The 22,744-nt window shown below is 41.5% G+C and overlaps 1 protein-coding gene across 6 annotated transcripts in view; it reads left to right on the forward strand.

The window, feature by feature from the left end:
- Positions 1–22,744, forward strand: part of dennd2b (DENN domain containing 2B) — a 403,328-nt gene that overhangs the window by 294,596 nt on the left and 85,988 nt on the right. For all 6 annotated transcript variants that reach the window (XM_048545174.2, XM_048545171.2, XM_048545172.2 and 3 more), the window contains 3 exons: positions 8,706–8,921; positions 18,930–19,026; positions 22,588–22,632. In XM_048545174.2, the coding sequence (XP_048401131.1) occupies positions 8,706–8,921; positions 18,930–19,026; positions 22,588–22,632 (358 nt within the window). The remainder of the gene's footprint in view (positions 1–8,705; positions 8,922–18,929; positions 19,027–22,587; positions 22,633–22,744) is intronic.

Below are 22,744 nucleotides of genomic sequence, written 5' to 3' on the forward strand. Positions count from 1 at the left end.
AGGCAGGAGGGACCGGCTCTGGGTCAGGCTGGGGACGCGCTGTTTCCTCCTTCCCACCTGGAAGTCCCGGGGGGCCCTCCAGTGCCCCAGCGGCACTTGACTGGGTGTCGGAGGGAGCCTCAGGACACCTCCCGTCACCTGGAAGCGTGGTGCTGCTTTCCTTCTCCCTCGAGATCTTTAACTTCTGCTTCGGGCAGGCCCTCTCCGAATCCCCCTCGGCAGCTACAGGGGGGCTATAAGAGCTCCTCTGACTCTTCTTACTTGATGGTTGCGGTTCCTGGGCCTGTCGACGCACCTTCCTCCTCGCTTTCCGGACCGTCGTCCACTCCCCTGGGTCGCCTGTCACCGCCTCCATCGACTCCGGGTTGTTGGGGGGGCGGGGTGGGGAGTGGAGCCTGCAGGGGCGCTTTGCTGGCCTCGGGCCCATCCTGCGGGGCTGGGCCCTCCTGCACGACCTGGCCCTCCTGCACATTAGTGGGGTCCTTGTTGGGCCCTGGTGCCTTCCTCTCCTCCGGGGGGGCTGGCCCCGCATTGCCCCTGCCGGCGACCTGGGCGTAGGTGGTCCCCCGCTGTGGGCATGCCCTATAGAGGTGGCCCGCTTCCCCACAAAGGTTGCAGCTTTTCTCTTGGGGGCAATCCTTTGCAAGGTGTCCCTCCTCCCTGCAGATGGTGACTTTGCAGTCGGCCGCCATGTGACCTGACCTACCACAGGCATGGCAGACTTTAGGTTGCCCTGCATAGGTCAGTTAGCCCTTGCTCCCGCCGATCGCGAAGCTGGACGGTGGGTGTACGACGTTCCCGTCCGCGCCCATCCTCAGCGTCACCTTGACCTGCCTCTTGCTGGTCCAGATGCCAAAGGAGTCCATGATGTCAGTTAGGTCCCCTTCCACCTTCACATACCTTCCGAGGAAGGTCAGGACATCAACTGCTGGCACATGCGGGTTGTACATGTGTACAGTCACCATACGGCTCCTCTGTACCGGCATCACAAACAGCGGGACAGCGGTCAATACAGAGAGGGGTCCCTCACCTCCTTTCTCCTTGAAAACCTCCAGGAAGCGCTCGCAAAGCTTGGCACTCCTGAAGGACACATCGTAAAAACCTCCTCCGGGGAAATCCTGCAGGCAGTAAATGTCCGCAGCAGCGAACCCGCAACAGTCCAACAGGACCCTCTTCATGAAGAAGGTGCGGTCCACAGGTGCACCTTCATCTACCTTCTTTACGGAAACACGGATGGTGTTCCGGACCCCCTGACCTGGGGCATGAGCACTTGCCGCAGCCATCGTTGCAGGTTGGCTACTCCCCCGAACCTGCGTTAGGCCGAAGCCAGCAATAAGATCCACTGGTCGCTAGGGTGCACAGCCAACCCGTCATCATCCTTTCACCTCCAACACAGTCGCGCTCTCCTCCTCTCGGTCCACAAGAGAGAGGGTCTTTATTTTGATCCAGATGTAAGCTGGTTCACTGAGCTGGAAGGTTTGTTCCCAGATGTTTTGTCACCATTCCAGATAACATCATCAGTGAGCCTCCAATGAAGCACTGGTTTCTGTCCTGCTTTCTTTGGGTTTCCTTGGGTTGGTGATGTCATTTCCTGTTCCTGCAGGAAATGACATCACCAACCCAAGGAAACCCAAACAGATAAATAGAAAGCGGGACATAACACCAGCACTTCGGACGCTCACTGATGATGTTACCTAGAATGGTGATGAAATGTCTGAAAACTAACCTTCCAGCTCAGCGAGCAAGCTCACATTCAGATTCAAAGTAACCATTTAAGTATTAAAAGCTTTCATAATATAGGCTTGTCTGTGCCAACGTCAAAAAATATCCCTAAATTTGTAGTAGTACTGAGCACAATGCATGTATAAAATGTGCTGCGGACTCAGTGTGATCTGTGTAAAGGTCAAACTTGCAAGTTTTGTCTGGTGAGAAGAGTAAAACAGTTGCACTACCAGGAAGGTATGACTTATCACCACATTCTACTCTAATTCTGGGCATGTGTAAAACAAAATGTTTAAAAACTTGTATTTTTCTTGCTGTCAATCCAGAAATACCATTGCAGCCCTCTCAGAGGTTTGTTCATGTGGATAATTACAGGGATGCACATATTAGCTGGTGGGTAGTTGTGGGGGATCCATACCCTTGCACAGACAACGAACCTGTGAATATTGATCTATGTATAATATATCAAGTTTGATTTTTTTAGGGGAGCTCTCACAGCTGTACCAGCCAAGCTAACCTGGGTTGAATCAAGTAGAGACATGCCAAAAATTTTTTTTTTAAAACAATTTCAATGGTTTCATTAGAAAAAGTTATTTGCTAGTACAGAACATGAGCATTGCTGAAAAAAAGACATTTTGTTGATACTTTTCATCTTACACTAATCAGGAAAACTTTCAAGAAATACCAAAGTAAGGGGAAAACAACATTTGTACCAAATGGGTGGAGAGTGTTGAGTGGTTAACAAGTAGACTTTTATCAGCAGATATATTGACATGGAGAATTTACTCACTAGCTGATGACTGGCAATTAATTGCCAAGCTTTATTTAAATTTTAAACCAAGTAGCTGAACTCTGATTGTTCATTGCATTGTCTGAGAAGTTACCTATCACCTATTTTGTTGAGTTGAAACAGGCACAGTGAGTGCAAGTATAGGGCCTCTATAATATGCAGTTTCCAGTATAGGTGTACCACTACACCATGAAGCCAGCTAACATTCCAAAATTAGTTGTCAGTTAAATTTTTCACACACATTTAACAAATGGCCACTCATGGAATCATGTCTAATGTTGGAACTGTGTTTTGAATTTTGTAAACATTTACTGGTTAGGTACAGTCTGTAGCAAACAGTAACTCATTCAGGTGAGTTCAATTTTCATAACATGCCCAAACAGATCGTGTTCCCATGGGTTCTCCACTAGGTCAAGCTTTTGAAAACATCGTTGTTGGGTCAAATGAGAAATTCACTTTCAATAAAATGAGACTTCCATTCCTATTACTGATATATTTCCAATATGTACATTTGCTACTTTTGAAGCCGCAAACTTAATGGTCTAGAATCTTGGAGTGATAGAACTGAACAGCATGGAAACAGACTCTTTGGTCCAACTCCTCCATGCTGATCCAATATCCTAAATTAATCTAATCCCATTTCCCAGCATTTGGCCCATATCCTTCTAAACTCTTCCTATTCATATACCCATACAGATGCCTTTTAAATTTTCTAATTATACCAGCCTCCATCACTTCCTCTGGCAGCTCGTTCTACACACACGCTGCCTTCTATAAGAAATAATTGCTACTTGGTCCTTTTTAACATCTTTTCCTTCTTACCTTAAACTTATGCCATCTATAGCTTTGGACTCTCCCACCCTGGGGAAAAGACTTCTGCTGTTCACCCCATCCATGCCCCTCATGAATTTATAAAAACTTCTATAATGTCACCTGTCAGCCTCTGATGCTCCAAGGAAGATGGCCCCAGCCTCTCCCTATAAATCAAACCCTACATCCCTGGCAACATGCTCGTAAATCTTTTCTGAACCCTTTCAAGTTTCACAACATTTTTCCTATAGCCACCAGACCAGAACTGAATGCAGTATTCCAAAAGTGGCTTCGCCAATGTTCTGTATAGCTGCAACACGATCTCCCAGCTGTTATACTCAATGCGCTGGCCAATAAAGGCTATAATACCAAATGCTGCCTTCATTATCCTGTCTACCTGCAACTCAACTTTCAAAGAACTATGAACCTACACTCCAAGGACTCTTTGTTCAGCAACGCTTTCCAGGACCTGCACTCAATTTTACCACTGAATTGCAGTAGCCAACAATGCTCCCTATGATTAATGACTATGTTGAGAAATTAGCCAATGTGTTCCCTACTAGTAACACCTTCACTGGTCACCATGCATATTGGGATTTCTGCAGTTCCACACATGATCAGGGTGGCATTCTCAGCAACTTTGTAAATACAGCCCAAACCATTTGTTCACCATATAAGCCTGAAACTAGAATAAGGCTCACTGAAGCCATCCTGCAATACAATAGCTATCCTGATCAGATCAATTCTTGGGATATTGTGCAAAGTCATGAAAAAACATAAGGCTGTTGGTTTTAGTCCAGAAATGTACTTGAGCAATCTGAGTATCCCAGTGGTTTTGTGTCAGTCAATTGTGTTAGGCTGCTACTATGCAGGAGCGACATGTATTGTGTTCATTAATAGTAATATGTTGGTTTTGAGCCAAAAAGTTGTTCTGCCTGTTGTTCAAATGTGTAATGTAATAAATGAATTTTGGCAATTGTGCTAGATTTGTAAACAGTCGTTCCGAAAAAAAAACTAATGGATCACGTCAAATGGTATGCCCCTTTGGCTATTTGCAGCAAGCAAGGAAGGTACTAGCCATTCTCAACCAGCTCACATTTACAATAAACTGCATTGTCCAACATTAGATGTGACTCTGCTATTGGATAGCATTTGCTAAATAATTCTGAGTGTGTAAAAAAATGATGCTGACAGCTAGTTTAAAATTGTCAGTTGGATTGATACTGTGGTGCACTTGCAGGCTTTGGAGGTACATTTACTGATAAATAGAGCCTTGTTCTTTCAAGACAGAAAGAACATGTAAATATGCCTTTTTTAACTCCACAAAATAGGGGACAACAGTTTTCTGTCTCATTTCTCAGGGCCTTGACCAATGACCAATGTAGTTTAAAATTTAAACAAAGTTTGGCAGTTAATTGTCAGACATCATCAAACAGCTACATTCTCCTTGAAAATGTCTCAACCAATCAGAATTCTCCTTTCAGCTATTTCTCTTTATTATTATTAATTGATATTAATTGAGAGTTTCCAGGTGAGTGCAACTTGAAGAGTTTCAACAAAATGTTTTTTTCGACACTACGCAATTCATTTCAGTTTAGTCTTAAAATGATTATGTAGCCATGCAGCATATTGTATATAGAAAATGTGCAGTACTCTTCTACACGACTTACAGAACACATTTGAATGTTTTAAAAAAAACACATTGTGGTGCAAGGAACTATCATCAAAAATGCCACCAAATGAGAGGAATTGTTTGTAACAATAGTATCTTTTAGATAAGATCTAGCCCAGTGTTAAAATAAAAATATAGCCTTGAATTTCCTGAGCAGTCTTGGTGTAATTATAGTTTAAAAGTGGAGTTGCATGCAATATTTGTAAGGAAGTTTGCACAGAACAGTTATATGCCAATTTCACCATTAACTGTTTATGCATAAACTTCTATTTATTTGCAGCACTAACAAGTTAAGCCCAAACATGCTATGGCTTGTCGATATAGCCCCACTCTAAATGCAGAAGATCTGTTTGCTTCTTTTGTCACTTTGCAATAAAAATCTGCTGTTTTAGATGTTTGGTCAAACAAAGAGCAAACAGGCCCACCAAGATCTCCTGATATTGGTGCAAACGAGATTGCTGGAATTAAATATTTTCATAGTCTTTATTTTAAAATGTGTCGAACTGAGACTTGCATTCTGCAGCACCACAGAGCTGTCACTTTCAATGAACCTGAAAATTTTCAGACCTCAGCTGGAGTATCCAATCCAGAGGGTGTAACATTGTTCAGCAAAGTAATCAGAAGTTTAGAGCAATGACATTGAGGTACCTTTTACAGAGGACAACCGTTTGCTGTAGTTACTGCACTGGGGTACTTCGGGAATTGAGGAATTTTGGATATTTATTTTTTGGTTCAGATCTGATTGCCATTATACTGTGCTATGGTGTACTTGGAAATTGTGTGTATAAAAGATAGGCAGGTTTATTCCCATAATGCCATAAATGCCATCCTAGTGGTGACAGTGTGGAATGACTTTGAAAATTTGTGAAATTGTTGATCAGAATTCTCTCTGGTTTACTTGTTTTCCAGTGAAATCACAAAATGTTTTCAATAAATTTTGTGCAGTGATCAGAGCTCTGAAATGATTAGCAGTTTTTCTTCTTTTTGTTAAATGTCTGTGTAAACCCAGGTTATACTAACAATCATGTACCAGAACATAGAATCATACAAGCTGTCTTTAAAAGTTCAACGCTGCACCAATCCTGTCTAAAGTGTAAAGACATGGATTGTACAGGGCCCATTTTTAAGTGCATCTCAAAATTGGCACCTACATGGTACAGCATGAAACAGGAAGAAACTTTATCAAAATACTTAAAGTGGATCCTATGCAAGTGGTTGATGCTATCACTAATTTGCAGTATCAATGGTGAGGCAATGTTTGCCCTTTGAAACCAAGTTTAGAATGGCCCAACCTTAAAATGAATGTCAGAGGTAATCAGAAAATGGTACATTAGCTTTTTCCGACTTTTATTTTGAGAGATTAAGAGGAGCATGAGTGGAAAATATTTGATGGGTTCTAGAACATGTTGGCAATCCATTTACCTGTTTAATATTATGTGTTGAAAATTACTCTTATGAATACATTGATGTAGGGTTTTTATGCAGGATGCAATTGGTGATCCATATACAACCTGCACTCTGTGTAAGTAATAAACTTATTTTAATATCAAAATTGCAATCAAATGCATTCCTACATTGCAAAACACAAAACTTGCCCTGACCTCACACCATTACCCATATTTTTAGAACTTAAGACAGTTTTTGATGTGCTTAAAATTGATCACGTGGTGCCACGGATTAGTACATTTGAAAATGTGCTTATAGCAAAAACAAATTTAATAAAAATGTCTAGTCTTTGTCATAAAATCAAATCTTATGAGCGGTGCGGCTCATAAATAGATATTTACTGCAGATAAACTTTATAAGTTTGTGTAATTTAAAAGTGATATTGTAAATGGTAAAATTGCTGCTATGTAGTATGTTTGTTTCATTATTAGCCAAGGCGTAGAGTTTAAGAGCAGGGAGGTGATGCTGGAACTGTGTAAAACATTGCTTAGGCCACAGTTAGAGTATTATGCACGTCCTGGCATCCACATTATAGGAGGGATGTGATTGCAGTAAGGAGAGTACAGAGGACACATAGCAAGATGTTGCCTGAGCTGGAGAATTTTAGTTATGAAGTTAAGAATGGATAGACTCGGGTTGTTTTCCTTGGAGCAGAGGAGACTTAGGGAGACATAACTGATGTGTTTAAAACTATGAGGGGTATAGACAGGGTCAACAGGAAGAAACCTTTCCCCTTGGTGGAGGGAACAATGACCAGGGGCATAGATTTAAGGTAATGGCAGGAGGTTTAGAAAGGACATGAGGAAATATTTTTGAACCAAAGGGTGATAAGAATCTGGAACTCCTTGCCTGTAAGGATGATAGCAGCAGAAACCCTCATAATATTTAAGAAGTTCTGAGATATGCACTTACAATGTCAAAGCAGCTATGTCTATGGGCCAAATTCTGGGAAATGAATAGGAGTAGTTTGATGCTTGTTTTAAACCAGCATTGACTTGAGGGTTGAAGGGCCTTTTTCTGTGCTGTAGGTCTCTATTATCTATGATAATATTTGTTGCTCTTTGTAAAAGTTCATTTTGTGCTATTTTGTGATCAGAATTAATGTCTTACCCAGTAAATGAATTTACTTCTGTATTAACATTTTACGGAGAAAACTTGGGAGAAACACTGTCTCTTTTTATAGTTGGGGGAGTTTGCACATTACTGAGGAAGGCGTCTTCAAATAAAGAATCCTGTGACCGTTTGCATTTGATAAAGGTTGATAAAGAAGTGTAGACTTAATCCGTAAGGAGTTATTTCTTAACCTTCCTTGTGGACAATCTATTTCCTTTTCAAATCAAATCTGGATGGAAAATGGAAAATTAAAAAAAGTACTACAAAAGGCAAAAAAGAAAAACAAAACTATAAATCATAGGAAAAAATTTTATAGTAGACCAACATTACATTCACTGCTGCCGGAACTCAACTTTCAGTGCGCACATTCCTAAGCAAAGTCCTGCATATGCTTCCCATTTGCCAAGTGAGTTGGATACACATCAAATGGACACAGTATTACAGCTAAGAATGTGGACAATGATCACTGAGATGTGGACCCACCAGTAGGTTTCTGAAATTGTCATGCACTTCTGGAATCCTATGTTACAATGACGTATGGGGCAATAAGTTGACAAACATTTCTTATTGATAAAGGTGAGAGGCCAATGATAAAATTTGTTTTGGCTGACTCAGTATTTATTTTATATAGCGGCTAAATAAGCTCAAGGCAAACTGATGCCAGGAGGTCATGAAATTTTATTCTGCTCGTGTAGGCACTGACAACATTGTTACTAGTAGAAAAATGAGCAAATGATCAAAATAATTTAAAACAGATCAGGCAGGAAGAAATAATCCACAAATTTATACAAACAAGAGCAGATGTCAAGTGCCTAATAGCTCAAGATTCTAAATGCTTCATTCGGACTCATTTTTCACTACTTTCATTGCTTTTATCCACCAATTCGCTGTGGCCATTTAGTGTTTATATTCAAACAAATTTGAATTCAGTTAGATTGGTTTGGAACAAACACTCATTCTGAAGTCTTGAATTAATAAGCCTAGAGTATGCAAAATTGCATTTGTTTTGTGCATGCAAACTTTGAGTAGAAGTTTGAAGCAGAAAGTAGTACTTTAATTCCATCTATTCAGAAGCTAGAGATTATGAAGTAATATGTTGATGTTGTATACTGTATTGCTTCTTAATCTGGTCGATTGATTTATCTTTCAAAGCTGCCCCCGAAACCCAGCAGTCTGTCATTGCGTCTGAGTAGTACCATAGACAGAAAGACTCTTAAACTACCACGACTATCAAAAAGACACAGCCATGATGATGTGCTGCTTCTGTCCCACCTTAGCGTGCCCTCATCCCCTACCAGCCTCAATGATGACAGCATGAGCACCACCAGTGAGCTGTTGTCTACTCGCCGGTCCAGGAGGATCCCTAAGGTAAGAAATCGTCCAAATGAATATCTTTTAAATTATGATATTAGAAAGAGGTTATTTTACAGAAGATGTACATGAATGATCAAAAATGTAAACTTAATCTGGGTGCTCCACTTTCCTCCCACAGTCCAGTGATGTGCAGGCTTGGTGGATAGACCATGCTAAATTGCCCATACTGTCCAGCGATGTGTAGATTAGGTGGGTTATAGGGAGATGTGTTTGGATGGAATGCTCTGAGGGTTGGTATGGACTTGTTGGGTCGAAGGGCTTGTTTCCACCCTGTAGAGATTCTATGAGTCTCTGATCAGAGTGACACCAGATGCATCATGGCCATTATTATTTTCCGGAAAGGAGTTTTGTTTAAAAGATCTTACCAAGGATCTATGATTCACTAAGTGACCACTAGGAATTAAGTGTGAAGCATTCCACATTGTTGAACATGGGAATAAACATCTTTCAAAGATATTTGGCAGCTTTGAAGATTGGTTCAGCGAGTATTAACACAATATGTTGGTTGTTGAACAAAAGGAAAGATTATTTTGGTCAGTGTTGTCACTTAATAATGCATTTGAACCAGCTGACTTGGTGCTGTGGGAATTGGAGTCTTGCAAGTTGAAAAAGACCAACCTCCACCTGAACTTCTAGTTCTGAAGGGAAAAGTGGCAGAATGGTTCTACAAATGTTGCAGTTAGAGTTAACAGTGCATCAATGTTATATTTTGAATATTTTAATATTTTTTGGAGAATGCTTTAAAAATATGTTTTGTGTAAGGTTAGTGTTTGAAATCAAAAGCAGATTTGCATAGATTCATGATTTAATGGTTATATTTATGAATCAGGAACAACTAGAGGTATTACAATAGTCGGTGACATGACAATCCATCAGAAGAACTATACCTATTCTCATAGAACTATGATTCAATTTGCTGGTGTGGGCCGATTTGCTGAATTTCAGCTATCTTCTGAATCCAAGAAGGTTTCAATAAGCAGAGGGTGGGATGATGAAAGCTAGCCACCTGTTATCAGCATGTAGGTTATTCACATAATTAAAAGACCTATTTAGGTCAATGATCAGAAGCTGCAGGGAAGATTCCGCTTGGCCTTTGAGCCCCTGTGAGAACCAGAGCTTGGCATTTGCTTAGAGCTAGCAGATAGGCGGCCAGGATCAATGTAATGCTCCCATCACTTGCAGGCTCAAAACCTAAATGGCCACAGCTATGAAGGCAGGATTTTCCCTCTGAAAATATTGTCCTTCTCTATAACCATTTCTTCCTTCAGCTTTTTAAAAAAAGGTGCTAAGAGAGAGCCATAGGAACAGGGGTTGCCTATAATGTGAGGTACCCTTGCTCTCTGCCTTAGCTGCAGAAGGCCACAAGACATTGGAACATGAGTAGGCTGTTTGGCCCCTCAGATTTGCGTCACCATTGAATAGGGTCATGGTTGTTCTGACGTTTCTCATGTTACTTTCCTGATATTTCCTCATGATCCTTGATTCCTCTTCTGATGAAGAATCTATCATCTCAGCCTTACATACACAGAAAGACTGACCCCACAGCTCAATATTGCGTGGACTTCCAAAAATACTCAATACTCAAGTGAAGAAACTTCTCTTCAGCCTTAAGTTGGCACCCCTTTGTCCTGAGACTATATGGAAGAATGAGGGGAAATATCCTCTCAGCATTAATCCTGTCATGAACCCTTTGTGTTTCATTGACATCACCTCTCATTCTTTTTAATTCCAATGAGTAGAGTTCCAACCTATTTAGACTTTGCTCATAAGACAGTCTCACCTTACAGGGATCATTCTAGTGGAGGGGAGGCAATGGCCTAGTGATATGGTCACTTGACTGTTAATCCAGAGACCAGCTAATGTTCTGTGGACCCAGGTTCGAATCCTGCCACAGCAAATGGTGGAGTTTGAATTCAAAAAGAAATCAGGAATTAAGAATCTAACAACTTACCATGAATCTAATGCGCAATGTCTGAAAAACCCATCTGGCTATCATAGATCATAGAATCCCTACAGGCCCTTCGACCCTCAGAGCATTCCACCCAGACCCATCCCCCATAACCCACCTATTCTACACATCCCTGTGCACTATGGGCAATTTAGCATGGCCAGTCCACCTACCCTGCACATCTTGGACTGTGGGAGGAAACTGGAGTACCCGGAGGAAACCCATGCAGACATGGGGAGAATGCGCAAACTCCACACAGACAGCCGCCCCAGGGTGGAATTGTGAGGCATCAATGCTAACCACTGAACCACCGTGCCGCCCACTCACTAATGTCCTTTGGGGAAGGAAACTGCTCTCCTTAGCTGGTCTGGCCTACATGTGACTCCAGACCCACAGCAACGTAGTTGACTCTTAACTGCTCTCTTGGCAATTATGGATGGGCAGTAAATGCTGCCTAGCCAGTGAAGCCCATATCCCATGAATGAATGAAAAAAAAACCTTCTCTAAACTGCCTCCAACGCAATAATGTCTTTTCGTAAATAAGAGTATCAAAACCAAATGCTGCCAGTATTCTGGATATGATCTCACCATCACCTTGTAAAGTTTCAATAAGTCTTCCCTGCTTTCATATTCCTACCCCTTGAAATAAGAGCCAACATTCCATTAATCTTCCGGGATTACCTGCTGCATGGTTATGCCAGCTTTGTGTTTTTTGCATAAGAATCCCCAAATATCTTCAAGTGTTGCAGCTTTCTGTAGTTTTTCTCCACTTAAATATTGCTGTGTGTTTTTGTTTTCCCTCCGAAAATGAATGACTTCACATTTTTTCATATTTTTCTGCATTTGCCAACTTTTTGCCCACCTACTTAACCTATAAATATCCCTCTGTTAACAGTTTGTATCTCTCATGCAACCTGCCTTTCCATTCATTTGTGTGTTGTCTGCAAACTTGGCGACAGTGCATTCACTTCCTTCCTCTAAGCCATTCACATAAATCATAAAAAGTTGTGGCCCTAGCCCTGATCTCTGTAGCACCTCACTAGTCACAGTTGCCAGCCTGAAAAAGAACCCATGATCCCAATTTGCAGTTTCCTGCCCGCTAGCCAATTCTCTATCTGTCCCAAAATACTACTTCCAGTATCATGTGATCTCGTCCCTTTTCGACCTTTTGTAAGGAGCTTTGTCAAACATCTTCTTGAGATCCAAACTCGGCACATCAACTGGTTCCCCTGTGTGCACTCTGGGCAGGCAACACTCAGCAGTGCAACAGCTCCTTCAGAGTCAGAGGGCATCCTGTGTTCTCCGAGTACTAAGACCTGTCACTGTCTTAATTAGATGGTGAGCAGAGTAAAAGCTCTGCAATCTGTGTGGTGTTTGGGTACAACTTCTTAGCGTGGAGAAATGCGTGGAAATGGGCAGACATAGTGATTTACTAATTAGCAAAGGGCAAGTGCAACGTTCGAATGGAGCACAATATAAACTGGAGGAACAGCACCTCATCCTTCAGTTAAGCACTCTGCATCCTTCTAAGACCCACCAGTTCCAGACTCTACTCATTTTGATTTCTTTTTCTTCGTAAAGTTCAGTTTTCTCTTATTTATTTTGCTTTCGGATGGCAGCAGTTCATCCTCCTGCAACTCTCACCTCCTCTGGACATTTTTTTTTAATATAGAGTCAGTTGGCTGTACAGCATGGAAATGGGCACTTTGGCCCAACTCATCCACGTCAACCAGATTTAGTACTTTACCATTCTCTTCAGCTCTGCACAACCAACTTTGTCTATAATTTGATTAATCACTTGTCTTTCATCCTTTCAGAGACTTCATTGTCCTTTTGCTGCCATTGTCTACACTTCTGCACCTGACCCCCAAACCCCCTTATCAGTCTTCACTGCTCAAAACCTTTCCTAGTTCTGCTGGTAGATCATCAGCCTGGAGTGCTAACATTACTTTTCGTCTCCAGAGATGCTGCCTGCTCTGCTGAATATTTGCAGTGTTTGCTGTTTTTAATTCTGACTTCCTGCAGCCTCAGTATTTTGATGTTGCAGTTGGCTGCTGTTTGGAAAGAAAGATAATCAATCACATAGCCTGGAGCTACTGAGTGGAAAGAATTTTTAAATCACAAAGAGGAATGTGCTGTTCCACCTCCTTTACACGCACTGTCTGGATGCTGTACTTTCCCATGCTACTAGCTGTTCCAAGAGTATAAAATTCCTTTGTGCAGAAAGAAGGCCAAGTATGTACAGGAGACTGCTGCAAATCACTAGCAAAGAAGGTAGTCTGATTCTCCCCAAGTCACTGAGCTACCAAATTCCAGAGAATTATTGCCTAGACCTCCTCCAAGTCTGCAGTATAGGGTTAAATGTTCTCCTGCCAATCCATGACAAAGTGCCTGAAAATATCTGATCATCTTGGTAGTCTGGAATGAGATCAGTGCCGCAATAGAGGTGCTTGAGAGCTTGCCACACATCATTGGCTGCCCAGAAGATCTCCACAGCAATGATTTCAAAGCAATGTCTGATTAGCTTAAACCAAGTGCTGGAAAAGCATGGTAATACAGTGTGAAGCTGGATGAACACAGCAGGCCAAGCAGCATCTCAGGAGCACAAAAGCTGACGTTTCGGGCCTAGACCCTTCATCAGAGAGCATGTCAACTTTTCCAGCAAGAAATCTATATTCTTTTTCTTGTTTAATAAATATAACATACTATGTTAACCAGTTTGCTAAACCAAAGCCTTTTACTGTTGAGGCAATAATTGTTTAATATATGGTCACATGTAGCTTGCCCCATATTTTTGATATTAATAGGTACTGGGGCTGAAAGGTGTAAAACCTTTCTGTATTCCAGTGCATTCCAAACACTACCTGCTCTTCCCTCTCAGCATAAACACAGTGCCACTACAGAGATGGCTCAAGCTACAAGAATCTCTTCACCTCTAACGTTGCCTTCAACAGAAGTTGTTACTAAGTGAAAGATCAGTCAATATATAGATCTGGGGTGAACTTCTGGTTGGTACATCTGTGAGATATGCTGAAGGACAAAACCAGTTACGTATGACCTGTGATGAATCCAATTGGGCTGGTGCACTGGTACAGTGCAGTGGAAAGTGGAGCTGCATCTAGACCTGTTGGGGAGAAGGAATGGATAGTTGAGGTTGGGGCAGGTGTGGGAGTGAGGTGGTAGCCTGAACTGAGTGCTCCTCTTGGCCCAACAAAGTATTTTTTAAAAGTTAAAAGCATTGTTTTGGTCTGAGCATCCTCTAGTAATTCTTTAAATGACTATTTATCATGCCACAAAGTATCTTCAGAATTTGGGACTAGTAATTACTTTGCATGCTGTGCTCATTTCTCTGTCAAACTTGCAAACTGGCCCTGATTTGCCATATCTCCTCATGTTTGGAATGGGAGCACTGGCTGCTATTTAAAGACTTACTTGAAAGGTGTATCAGGTGAGCAAATTGAGACAGAATTACACTGAGTCCTGAAGCCTTTTCTACCATTCAGTTAGATCATGTCTGACTCGTATGTTAACTCTTTTGCTTTCATTAGTTCTTGTGATTTAAGTATTGGGAGCAAGGTTGTAGTTACCAGTGCGAAGATGTTGGTGAAACTGCAGTCCACCTTGACTAAGTGGTGCTGGAGGTGGGGGGCTGATTGTTGAAAGTGGTAGATGTGCCAATCAAATGGGTTGTTTAGTCTTGGATGGTGTCAAGCTTCTTGAGTGTTGTTGGAGCTTCATTCATCTAGGATAGTGGAGAGGGTTTCATCACACTTCTGACTTGAGCCTTGTAGACTGGATTTGGGGATACAGGAGGTTAGTTAATCACTGCGGAATTCCCAGCCTGTGACCTTCTCTTGCAGCCACAATATGTATACAACCTGTCCATTTAAGGCCCTGGTCAATGGTACCGTCCAGGATGTTGATGTTTGGAGATTCAGCAATGGTAATGCTATTGAACATCAATGGAGATGGCTAGTGTCATTTGTTTTGGCAATAGTCATTGCCAGGTATATATTTGGCATAAATGTTAATAGCATGTGTTGGTCTACGCATTAATGTTCTGCTTCAAGTCGTGCTGTACATGGGTATGGACTGAGAAGTTGTGAATGGTACTGAACTCTGTGCAATCATCAGCAAACATCCCCACTTTGACCTTATGATAGAAAGTGTTTGATGAAGTAGCTGAAGATGAAACATGCTTAGAACACTCACTGCTGCAATGATATCTTAAGGCTCAGATAATTGGTCTTCAACACCCACAATGATCTTCATTTTGGTTCATTATGATTCAACCAGTGATAAGAGTTAACAAAAACAGAAATCGTTGGAAAAGCTCAGCAGGTCTGGCAGCATCTGTGAAGAAAAATCAGAGTCAATGCTTTGGGTCCGGTGACTCTTCCTTAGAACTCGAGCTTCAGTGACCAGAATTCCCCTGATTCCCATTGTCTTACATTTTGCGGTGGCTTCTTGATTTTATAATTGGTCAAATGATATTTTGCGGATGGCACCTCAGTTTTTAGACTTTCCTGGTTCTGCTCCTACCTGGCTGTTCTGCATTCCTCATTGAGGAAAAAAGTGATCCCCAGGCTTGATGCAGAGAGATAGAACAAAGAACAAAGAAAATTACAGCACAAGAATAGACCCTTCGGCCCTACAAGCCTGCACCAATATGCTGTTGTCACAACTTAAAAACCCTACCCTTCTGGGGACTGTGTTCCTCTATTCCCATCCTAGTCATGTGTTTGTCAAGACACCCTTTAAAAGCCACAAAAGTATCTGCTTCCACTACCTCCCCCAACAGCGAGTTCTAGGCACCCACCACCCTCTGTGTTTTAAAAAAAAACCTGCCTCAAACATCACCTTTAAACCTTGCCCCTCGCATCTTAAACCTGTGCTACCTACTAACCGAGTCTTTTACCCTGGGAAACAGTTTCTGACTGTCCTTTCTGTCCGTGCCCTTCGTAATCTTGTTGGAATTCTATCAGGTCGCCCCTCAGCCTCAGTCGTTCCAGTGAGAGCACCCCAGGTTTGTCCAATCTCTCTTCATAGCTAATGCCCTCCATACCAGGCAATGTCCTAGTAAATCTTTTCTGTACTCTCTCCAAAACCACCACATTCTTCTGGTGGTGTGGCAACCAGAATTGAACACAATATTCCAAATGCGGCCCAACTACGGTTTTATAAAGCTGCAAAGTTACCTGCCAGTTTTTAAACTCAGTGCCCCAGCCGATGCAGGCAAGCATGTCGTATGCCTTGTTGATGATCTTCTCCACCTGCATTGCCACTTTCAGTGACCTGTATACCCATACACCCAGATCCCTCTGCCTGTCCATACTGTTAAGGTTTCTGCCGTTTACTGGATGTTTTCCATCTGGATTAGTCCTTCTGAAATGCAGTACCTTACACTTTTCTGGATTAAACTCCATCTACCACCTCTCTGCCCACGTCAGAAGCCGATCTATATCCACCTGTATCCTTCGACGGTCCTCATCACTTCCCGCAATTTCACCAACCTTTGTGTCAAGAGCAAACTTACAAATCAAATCAGTCATATTTTCCTCCAAATCATTTATATATATATTACAAATAACTATTAGTCACAGCCGTCCATTTAGAAACACACCCGTCGACTCCTATCCTTTGTCTTCTATGACTGAGCCAGTTTCTTATCCATATCTCACTAATCCAAGCTCTAAGTTCATCTGCCTTACCTGTTATACTTCTCACATTGAAACAGATGCACTTCATCCATCAGACGTGCTTTGATCAGCAACCTCACCCTGCCTGCTCTTCCTCTATGTCTTACTGGCCCTATTCTCTCGTTCCCTCTCAGTCAATTCATCTTTGCTTTGGTTCCCACTCCCCTGCCAAGCTAGTTTAAATCCTCCCGAGTGACACAAGCAAACCTCCCAGTCAGAATATTTCTGCCCCTCCAGTTTAGATGCAACCTGTCCTTCTTGTACAGGTCCCATCTGCCCCGGAACAGATCCCAATGGTCCAGGTACCTGAAACCCTCCCTCCTATACCATCTGTTTGGCCATGTGTTGAGCTGTATTATCCTCCTATTTCTAGCCTCACTGGCACATGGCTTAGGGAGTAATCCCGAGATTCCAACCTTGGAGGTCCTGCTGTTTAACTTTCTACTAACTCCCTGAACAGCTGTTGCAGGACCTTGTCATTCATCCTACCTGTGTCGTTCGTACCAATATGTAGCACAGCCTCTGGCTGTTCGCCCTCTCCCTTTAGAATGCTTTCTTCCCGTTCAGAGACATCTGGACCCTGCTAGCAGGAAGGCAACACACCATCCTGGAGTCTCTTATGTCCACAGAAGCACATATCTGTACCCCTAACTATAGAGTCCTCTATAACTACTGCTGTAGTGCTCCTTGTGTTTCCCTTCTTAAGAACAGAGCTGGCCATGGTGCTACCAGTCTGGCTGCTGCTGCCATTATCCCTTGATAGGTCACACACCTTCTCTCTCCCCCCGCAACAGTATCCAAAATGGTGTACTTGTTAGAAATGGGGATGACCACAGGGGACTCCTGCACAGGCTGCCTGCCCCTTCTAGTGATTACCCATCTATCTGCCTACACCTTGGGTGTCACCACATCTCTAAAACTACTGTCTGTGAAGCTTTTCACCATCCTTCTGCTCCTAAGTGCATCTGTTGCCACTCCAACCTATCCACACGGTCTGTGAGGAGCTGCAGTTGGGTGCACTTCCTGCAGATGTAGTCATCTGAGATGGTGGAAGTGTTGCGGACCTCCTGCATCTCACTTAACCCCACTGACTGGCATTTCTATCCCCAATTAAGCTGTTTAAGAAAATTTATTGAACACTTACCCTTACTTGTTGCTGCGAATACCCAAGGTAGGTCTTCCCTCACTCACCTTCCCAGGATGCTCCCTAGCTCTCTCCCTTTCCTTGCTTCTGGTCCTCACAGTGGCATGAGTGTGTTTTCTATTTTGGTTACAGGAGAAGTTAGGGAGGGAGGGAGGGAAACACTGAGGAAGTGTTTGGCGTTGAACTGTCACTTAACAACAGCCCCTCCATAAACCAACTTCTGGTAGCAGTGACTGCACTGATGCAAATCCTTGCCGCTTCGACATCACCACTCTGCTGCCCTCTTCCAGGTCTAGCTATGAGGCTATAGATTGTGGTTGAATACTATCCTTCATTGTGAATGTCCCTGATTTCAGTTGCCAAATGTGGCCTGAATCTGTCCCATTTAGTAGAGCAATAATGGCACACAACAGAATGGTAGCTGTCTTAGTTTTTCCACATGGCTCCAGATTAGGGAGGACTTTTGCTGAATTGACAGAGCAGTATGTGGCTTTGTCATTCTCAGTGTCTATGTCGAAGTCAGGTTGTCTGTCAAGTTGTATTCTTGACGAGACATTTCTATAGAAGCGTGAAGTAACTGAGTGGCTTGCATGGCCATTTCAAAGGACAGTTGAGAGTCACTCATATAGATGTGGAGCTGAAATTATAATTTAAGCCAGATCCAGATAATGACAGCAGATTTCTTTGCTTGAAGAACACTGATAAACCAGGTGGGCTTTTATGACAATCAAATAGATTATTTCAACAAGTACTGAAACTAGCCCTTCATTTATGATTTCTTTAATCAATTGAATTTAAGTTCCATCAACTACCAAATATTAATAAAATACTGACACTAGACAGAAACTGTCCTGAATGAAATAGAATCATAGAATCCCTCCAGTGTGGGAAAAGGCCATTCGACCGAACGAGTCCACTCCACCCCTCCGAACAGTATCCCACCCAGACCCAACCCCTTATCCTTTCCCTATAACCCTACATTTCCCATGACACCAGAGGGTGGAATTGAACCCAGGTCCCTGGCTATGAGGCAGCAGTTCTAACCACTGGGGCTAAACAACAAACGCTATCATGTAAATTTTGGGGTTTGAGCTGCACTCGAACACAGTGAGTCTGGCATGGTTTGAACACAGACTTCTAATTTGGAGTCAGACATACTGTCACTAGCCCACACCATACTTAAAATGTTTTATATGTTCTTTAACTTGTAGCTTGTTCGGAAAATTAACGGCATCTATAGTGCAAAAAGAGGGAAGAAAAGGCTGAAGAAATTGTCACTATCAAATTTTGAAAATGCATCCTTGCGAGGTAAGGAAATATGCTCGATGCCAGCGTGGTTTGGGTACTTATCCAAATCACCTTCTTTATTCCTCCAATAAACATAAGAGAACATGAATGCCAAACAATAAAAACAGTTAAATCATCCACTGCTTGGCATAGGATTATGAGCACCACACTCAATTAAGAAATCCTCAAGTGCTTTTCAGAAAGCGAACAACTTTCCCTTCTCTCTCAGGATACTAATGATTGTGGTCTTCTTTGCAAATATTTAGTAATAAATGATTGGAAACCATAAATTCTCAGTTTATCGTCTCACATTTCTCTTTCCATTTTTCCTTCTGATCCCAAATGCAGAATGACAGCCCATTTGCAATGATCTCTTAATGAAATGAGGAGATATTCGCCTTTGTCCAACAAAAACAGTGACAGGAAAACGTTTTGAGGTTGATTTTCATCCACAGTTCTAACCTTGTTTGAAATCTAAAATAACTGGTAAAACTCTTCTTAAAAATGAATTGCAAATATCACTTCCTGGTGTACACTTACATACTTAAATAGCTATAGTACAAAATTGAACAGGCCACAAGGAAAAACATTAGTGGAGTAGCAAAAGAACGTTGGTCTAGGGAACATGTTGGAGCTTAACAGAGAAAAAACAATTACATACAAATGAAAACTAAAAGATAAACATTTGCCAATTTATTCTCCAACCAGGTGCCAATTACTCAGCAATTCAAACCTATAAACATTGTTAAACAATATTTTTATTTGCAAATGCTGTTTGAAGAACCAAAATCAAATTTTTGCTGTTCTGTATGTTGACAGCTATTAAAAAGTTAATTATTCTTTCTTTGTTCCCAGGGGTGGGAATTGTGTTGATTTCCTTGAGTCTGCAGAGATACCAGCTGACTTATGTTACATGTTTGAAGCCTTCTGTAACTAAATGTACTTACCATGCCATAAACATGATAGAGCTGATTTAGGCAAAGAATTTTTAAGTGATTGAGTGTAAGCAAACAAAATAGTTACTGGGGTCTTTAACCTTGTCCATGTTGACCCAGTTGGAAGTAACATAAATACCAGAGATAAGTTAATTTTCCTCTTTATTATTTCATTGACTTGCTTTAAAATCAATACTTAAGTAGGGCATGTAGGTTTCCAATTACAATCTGACAATCTTTATTTAAGTTCATTTTTTTCCTCACCTTTGAAGCTTTTTGAACAAATGATATGTTAGCTCAAAGGGCTGCTAGGCTCCAGACCTAATTCAGTGCCAATACTGTTGTATCACTGCCCATCAGGCAGTAAGCAGGAATAGTCTAAGTCTTGATTTTTAAATGCTATTCTTCACTTGATCACACCCACATCTCCTTCTGGACCGTTGTCCTCAGTATGGATGGGATGAACAAGAATGCCAATGTCACCCTTTCATGAAACTTGAGCCAGAGGATTGGTTTGAAAATCATGAGTGGTTTCTTTCAAATATTGTGACAATACTATGGCTTTAAGAGGTCTATTTGTCCTTTTTTTGAGAAGAAATATTGAGACAGGTGAGAGCAGTCTGCTCAAAGCCAATAAAGTAAACAGCTTGTGAGGCCTTGGGTTTTTTTTTAAAACGTTGGAAGAATAGAAGCTGCATGAATGGGTGGGGTCAAACTCCCACTGAACCAGGATTTTTAGTTTTAGCTTTCAGCAGTTACTGAGGTCTTGAAGCTGAATGTGAAGCTCTTATTTCTCTCTCTGTTATAGCTAAAAGCTGGGGTTCTCTTGCTGTTGCTAGAATTGCATGTGAGATAATCTATTTTGCCTTTGCCAAGGGTGTGTTTATGGACTGTTGCTATTTTGGAACAGTTAATTACTAGTCATTTATATATAAGCTACTAGTAATTGACATATATATATAATATACAATATATATTATATATATTATTTTGTTAAGCATTTTGATGGAGTTACAGTTAAGTCAATTCATCTCTTATTGGCATATTGTCTAAATTTTAACTTTTAGTGTAAAAATAGTGTGATCTGCTTAAAGGCGAATAGTTTGACCATTTTAATTGCATCTGGAATGTAATGCCTACCACTTACCTTTAAAATAAGAAACAAATTAGCGTCTATGCTATCTTCTTAATATAATTTGAGGGGGTTTAGTCTGGTCCATAACAATATAAACCAGTACAGATTGATAATTGATCATGAAGGGTGGGTAAGGTCTGTTTAAACGCGTGGAAATAGACCCCATATACCAACCACTATGAAGTAGAACCAGACATGAGACCCACCACCTCATCAGACTGGACCACATAAATAACAAACAGGACAGACCAACAATGCTTAATCAGAGGCGCACTGATGATGTTACCTAGCATGGTGACAAAGTGTCTGCAAAGCAACATACCAGTTCAGTAAACAAATCAGCAACCTAATGCACAACCTGAGCTACACGTCTTCTCCAAAATTTTAAACTATCAAGTAGTGTTAGTACAGTTGCGCTGCTCATTTCATACAACCAACAATAATTCTCAATTTTATAGTACTCTTTACATAGGGAAATATCTCAAAGTGTGTTACACTGAAGTCGGCAGAGTTCTGGTGGGTGATTAGGAGGGAAGGTTTAAATGTAGAAGGTAAATTGGGAAGTGCAATGCATCGTGGAAAAAAAATTGATTCAGAGTGCTTTTTAGTTATGAAGGTGGAGAGATGTGATTACGGAGGGCAGGAGTGTCGTGCTAAATGAGGGGCCGTGAATATTGAAATGCTTAAAGTGAGAAGCTTAGTGTGAGAGCAGAGAAGGGATGCAAGGACTTGAAAATTAGACCAAAGATATAAATCTAGGGTTTCCATAGTGCCAATGTTGAATGAGAATGTGAGAGAGGAAATGAAAGGTAACCCTCGTGCCTGAGATTGCCCTCTGAAGCTTATCTTCTGCAGAATATGTAGGTCGACGTTGGCTGTGTGTAACTGATTAACAATCGGTAAAAGGACAGCCAGCCATGCTATTCCGACCTGGTTTCTATAACTCATGTTAGCAGCAGAAAAGTTGTAAAACTTCACAGCCTTGTCTTGGAATGGCGACTTACATTAGAATTGGCTGAAGAAATTGTTTTTCCCTTGATCAATTTGAATTTGCATGTCCGGAATTAAGAAATTGCTCTGCAGCAAATAGGAGGCACAATTGTGGCAGTATGTCAGATTGTAAGTAATCATTGAGCCTGACAGCATGAAGACAACCATCACCCCCTCACACCAGCGGTGTTTGTGTCACTTGCACTGTGTTTTCCTGCTGGCATCAACTATCATTATTTTGATAAAGAATATTTTAAAACACAGAAGCTAAAATTCTTAAGAATTCTTTAAATTGTTAATCATGAGGCTGAGTAAGAGGTAAACTAACCTACTGCCTGACACAATACTGAATTAACACGGAAAATTCTACTGTGAACTTTTTTTTTCAAAGAAGCTAAACTTTTAACTGCTTTTGCAGGAGCAAAGACTGTTTAGTCTATATTTTCTAAACTTTCCTGAACTAAGTTTTGTTTTGCTTCGCTTTGCTGGAATCTTCACTCAGCTTCTTCATCTCTTCCACAGATGAGAACAGTGAGAGTGAGAGCGACTCGGATGACAGGTTTAAAGGTGAGAGGCCAGGCTGTCTTGAATGAAAGTGCATGCTGCTGCCTTTATACCTGTATAACACTGAACTTTGTGTGATCTATTGCTGCATGCAATAGTTGATAGAACTCTGAGA

This window comes from Stegostoma tigrinum, chromosome 17, assembly GCF_030684315.1.
Source record: "Stegostoma tigrinum isolate sSteTig4 chromosome 17, sSteTig4.hap1, whole genome shotgun sequence".
NCBI classification, from domain to species: Eukaryota; Metazoa; Chordata; class Chondrichthyes; order Orectolobiformes; family Stegostomatidae; genus Stegostoma; species Stegostoma tigrinum.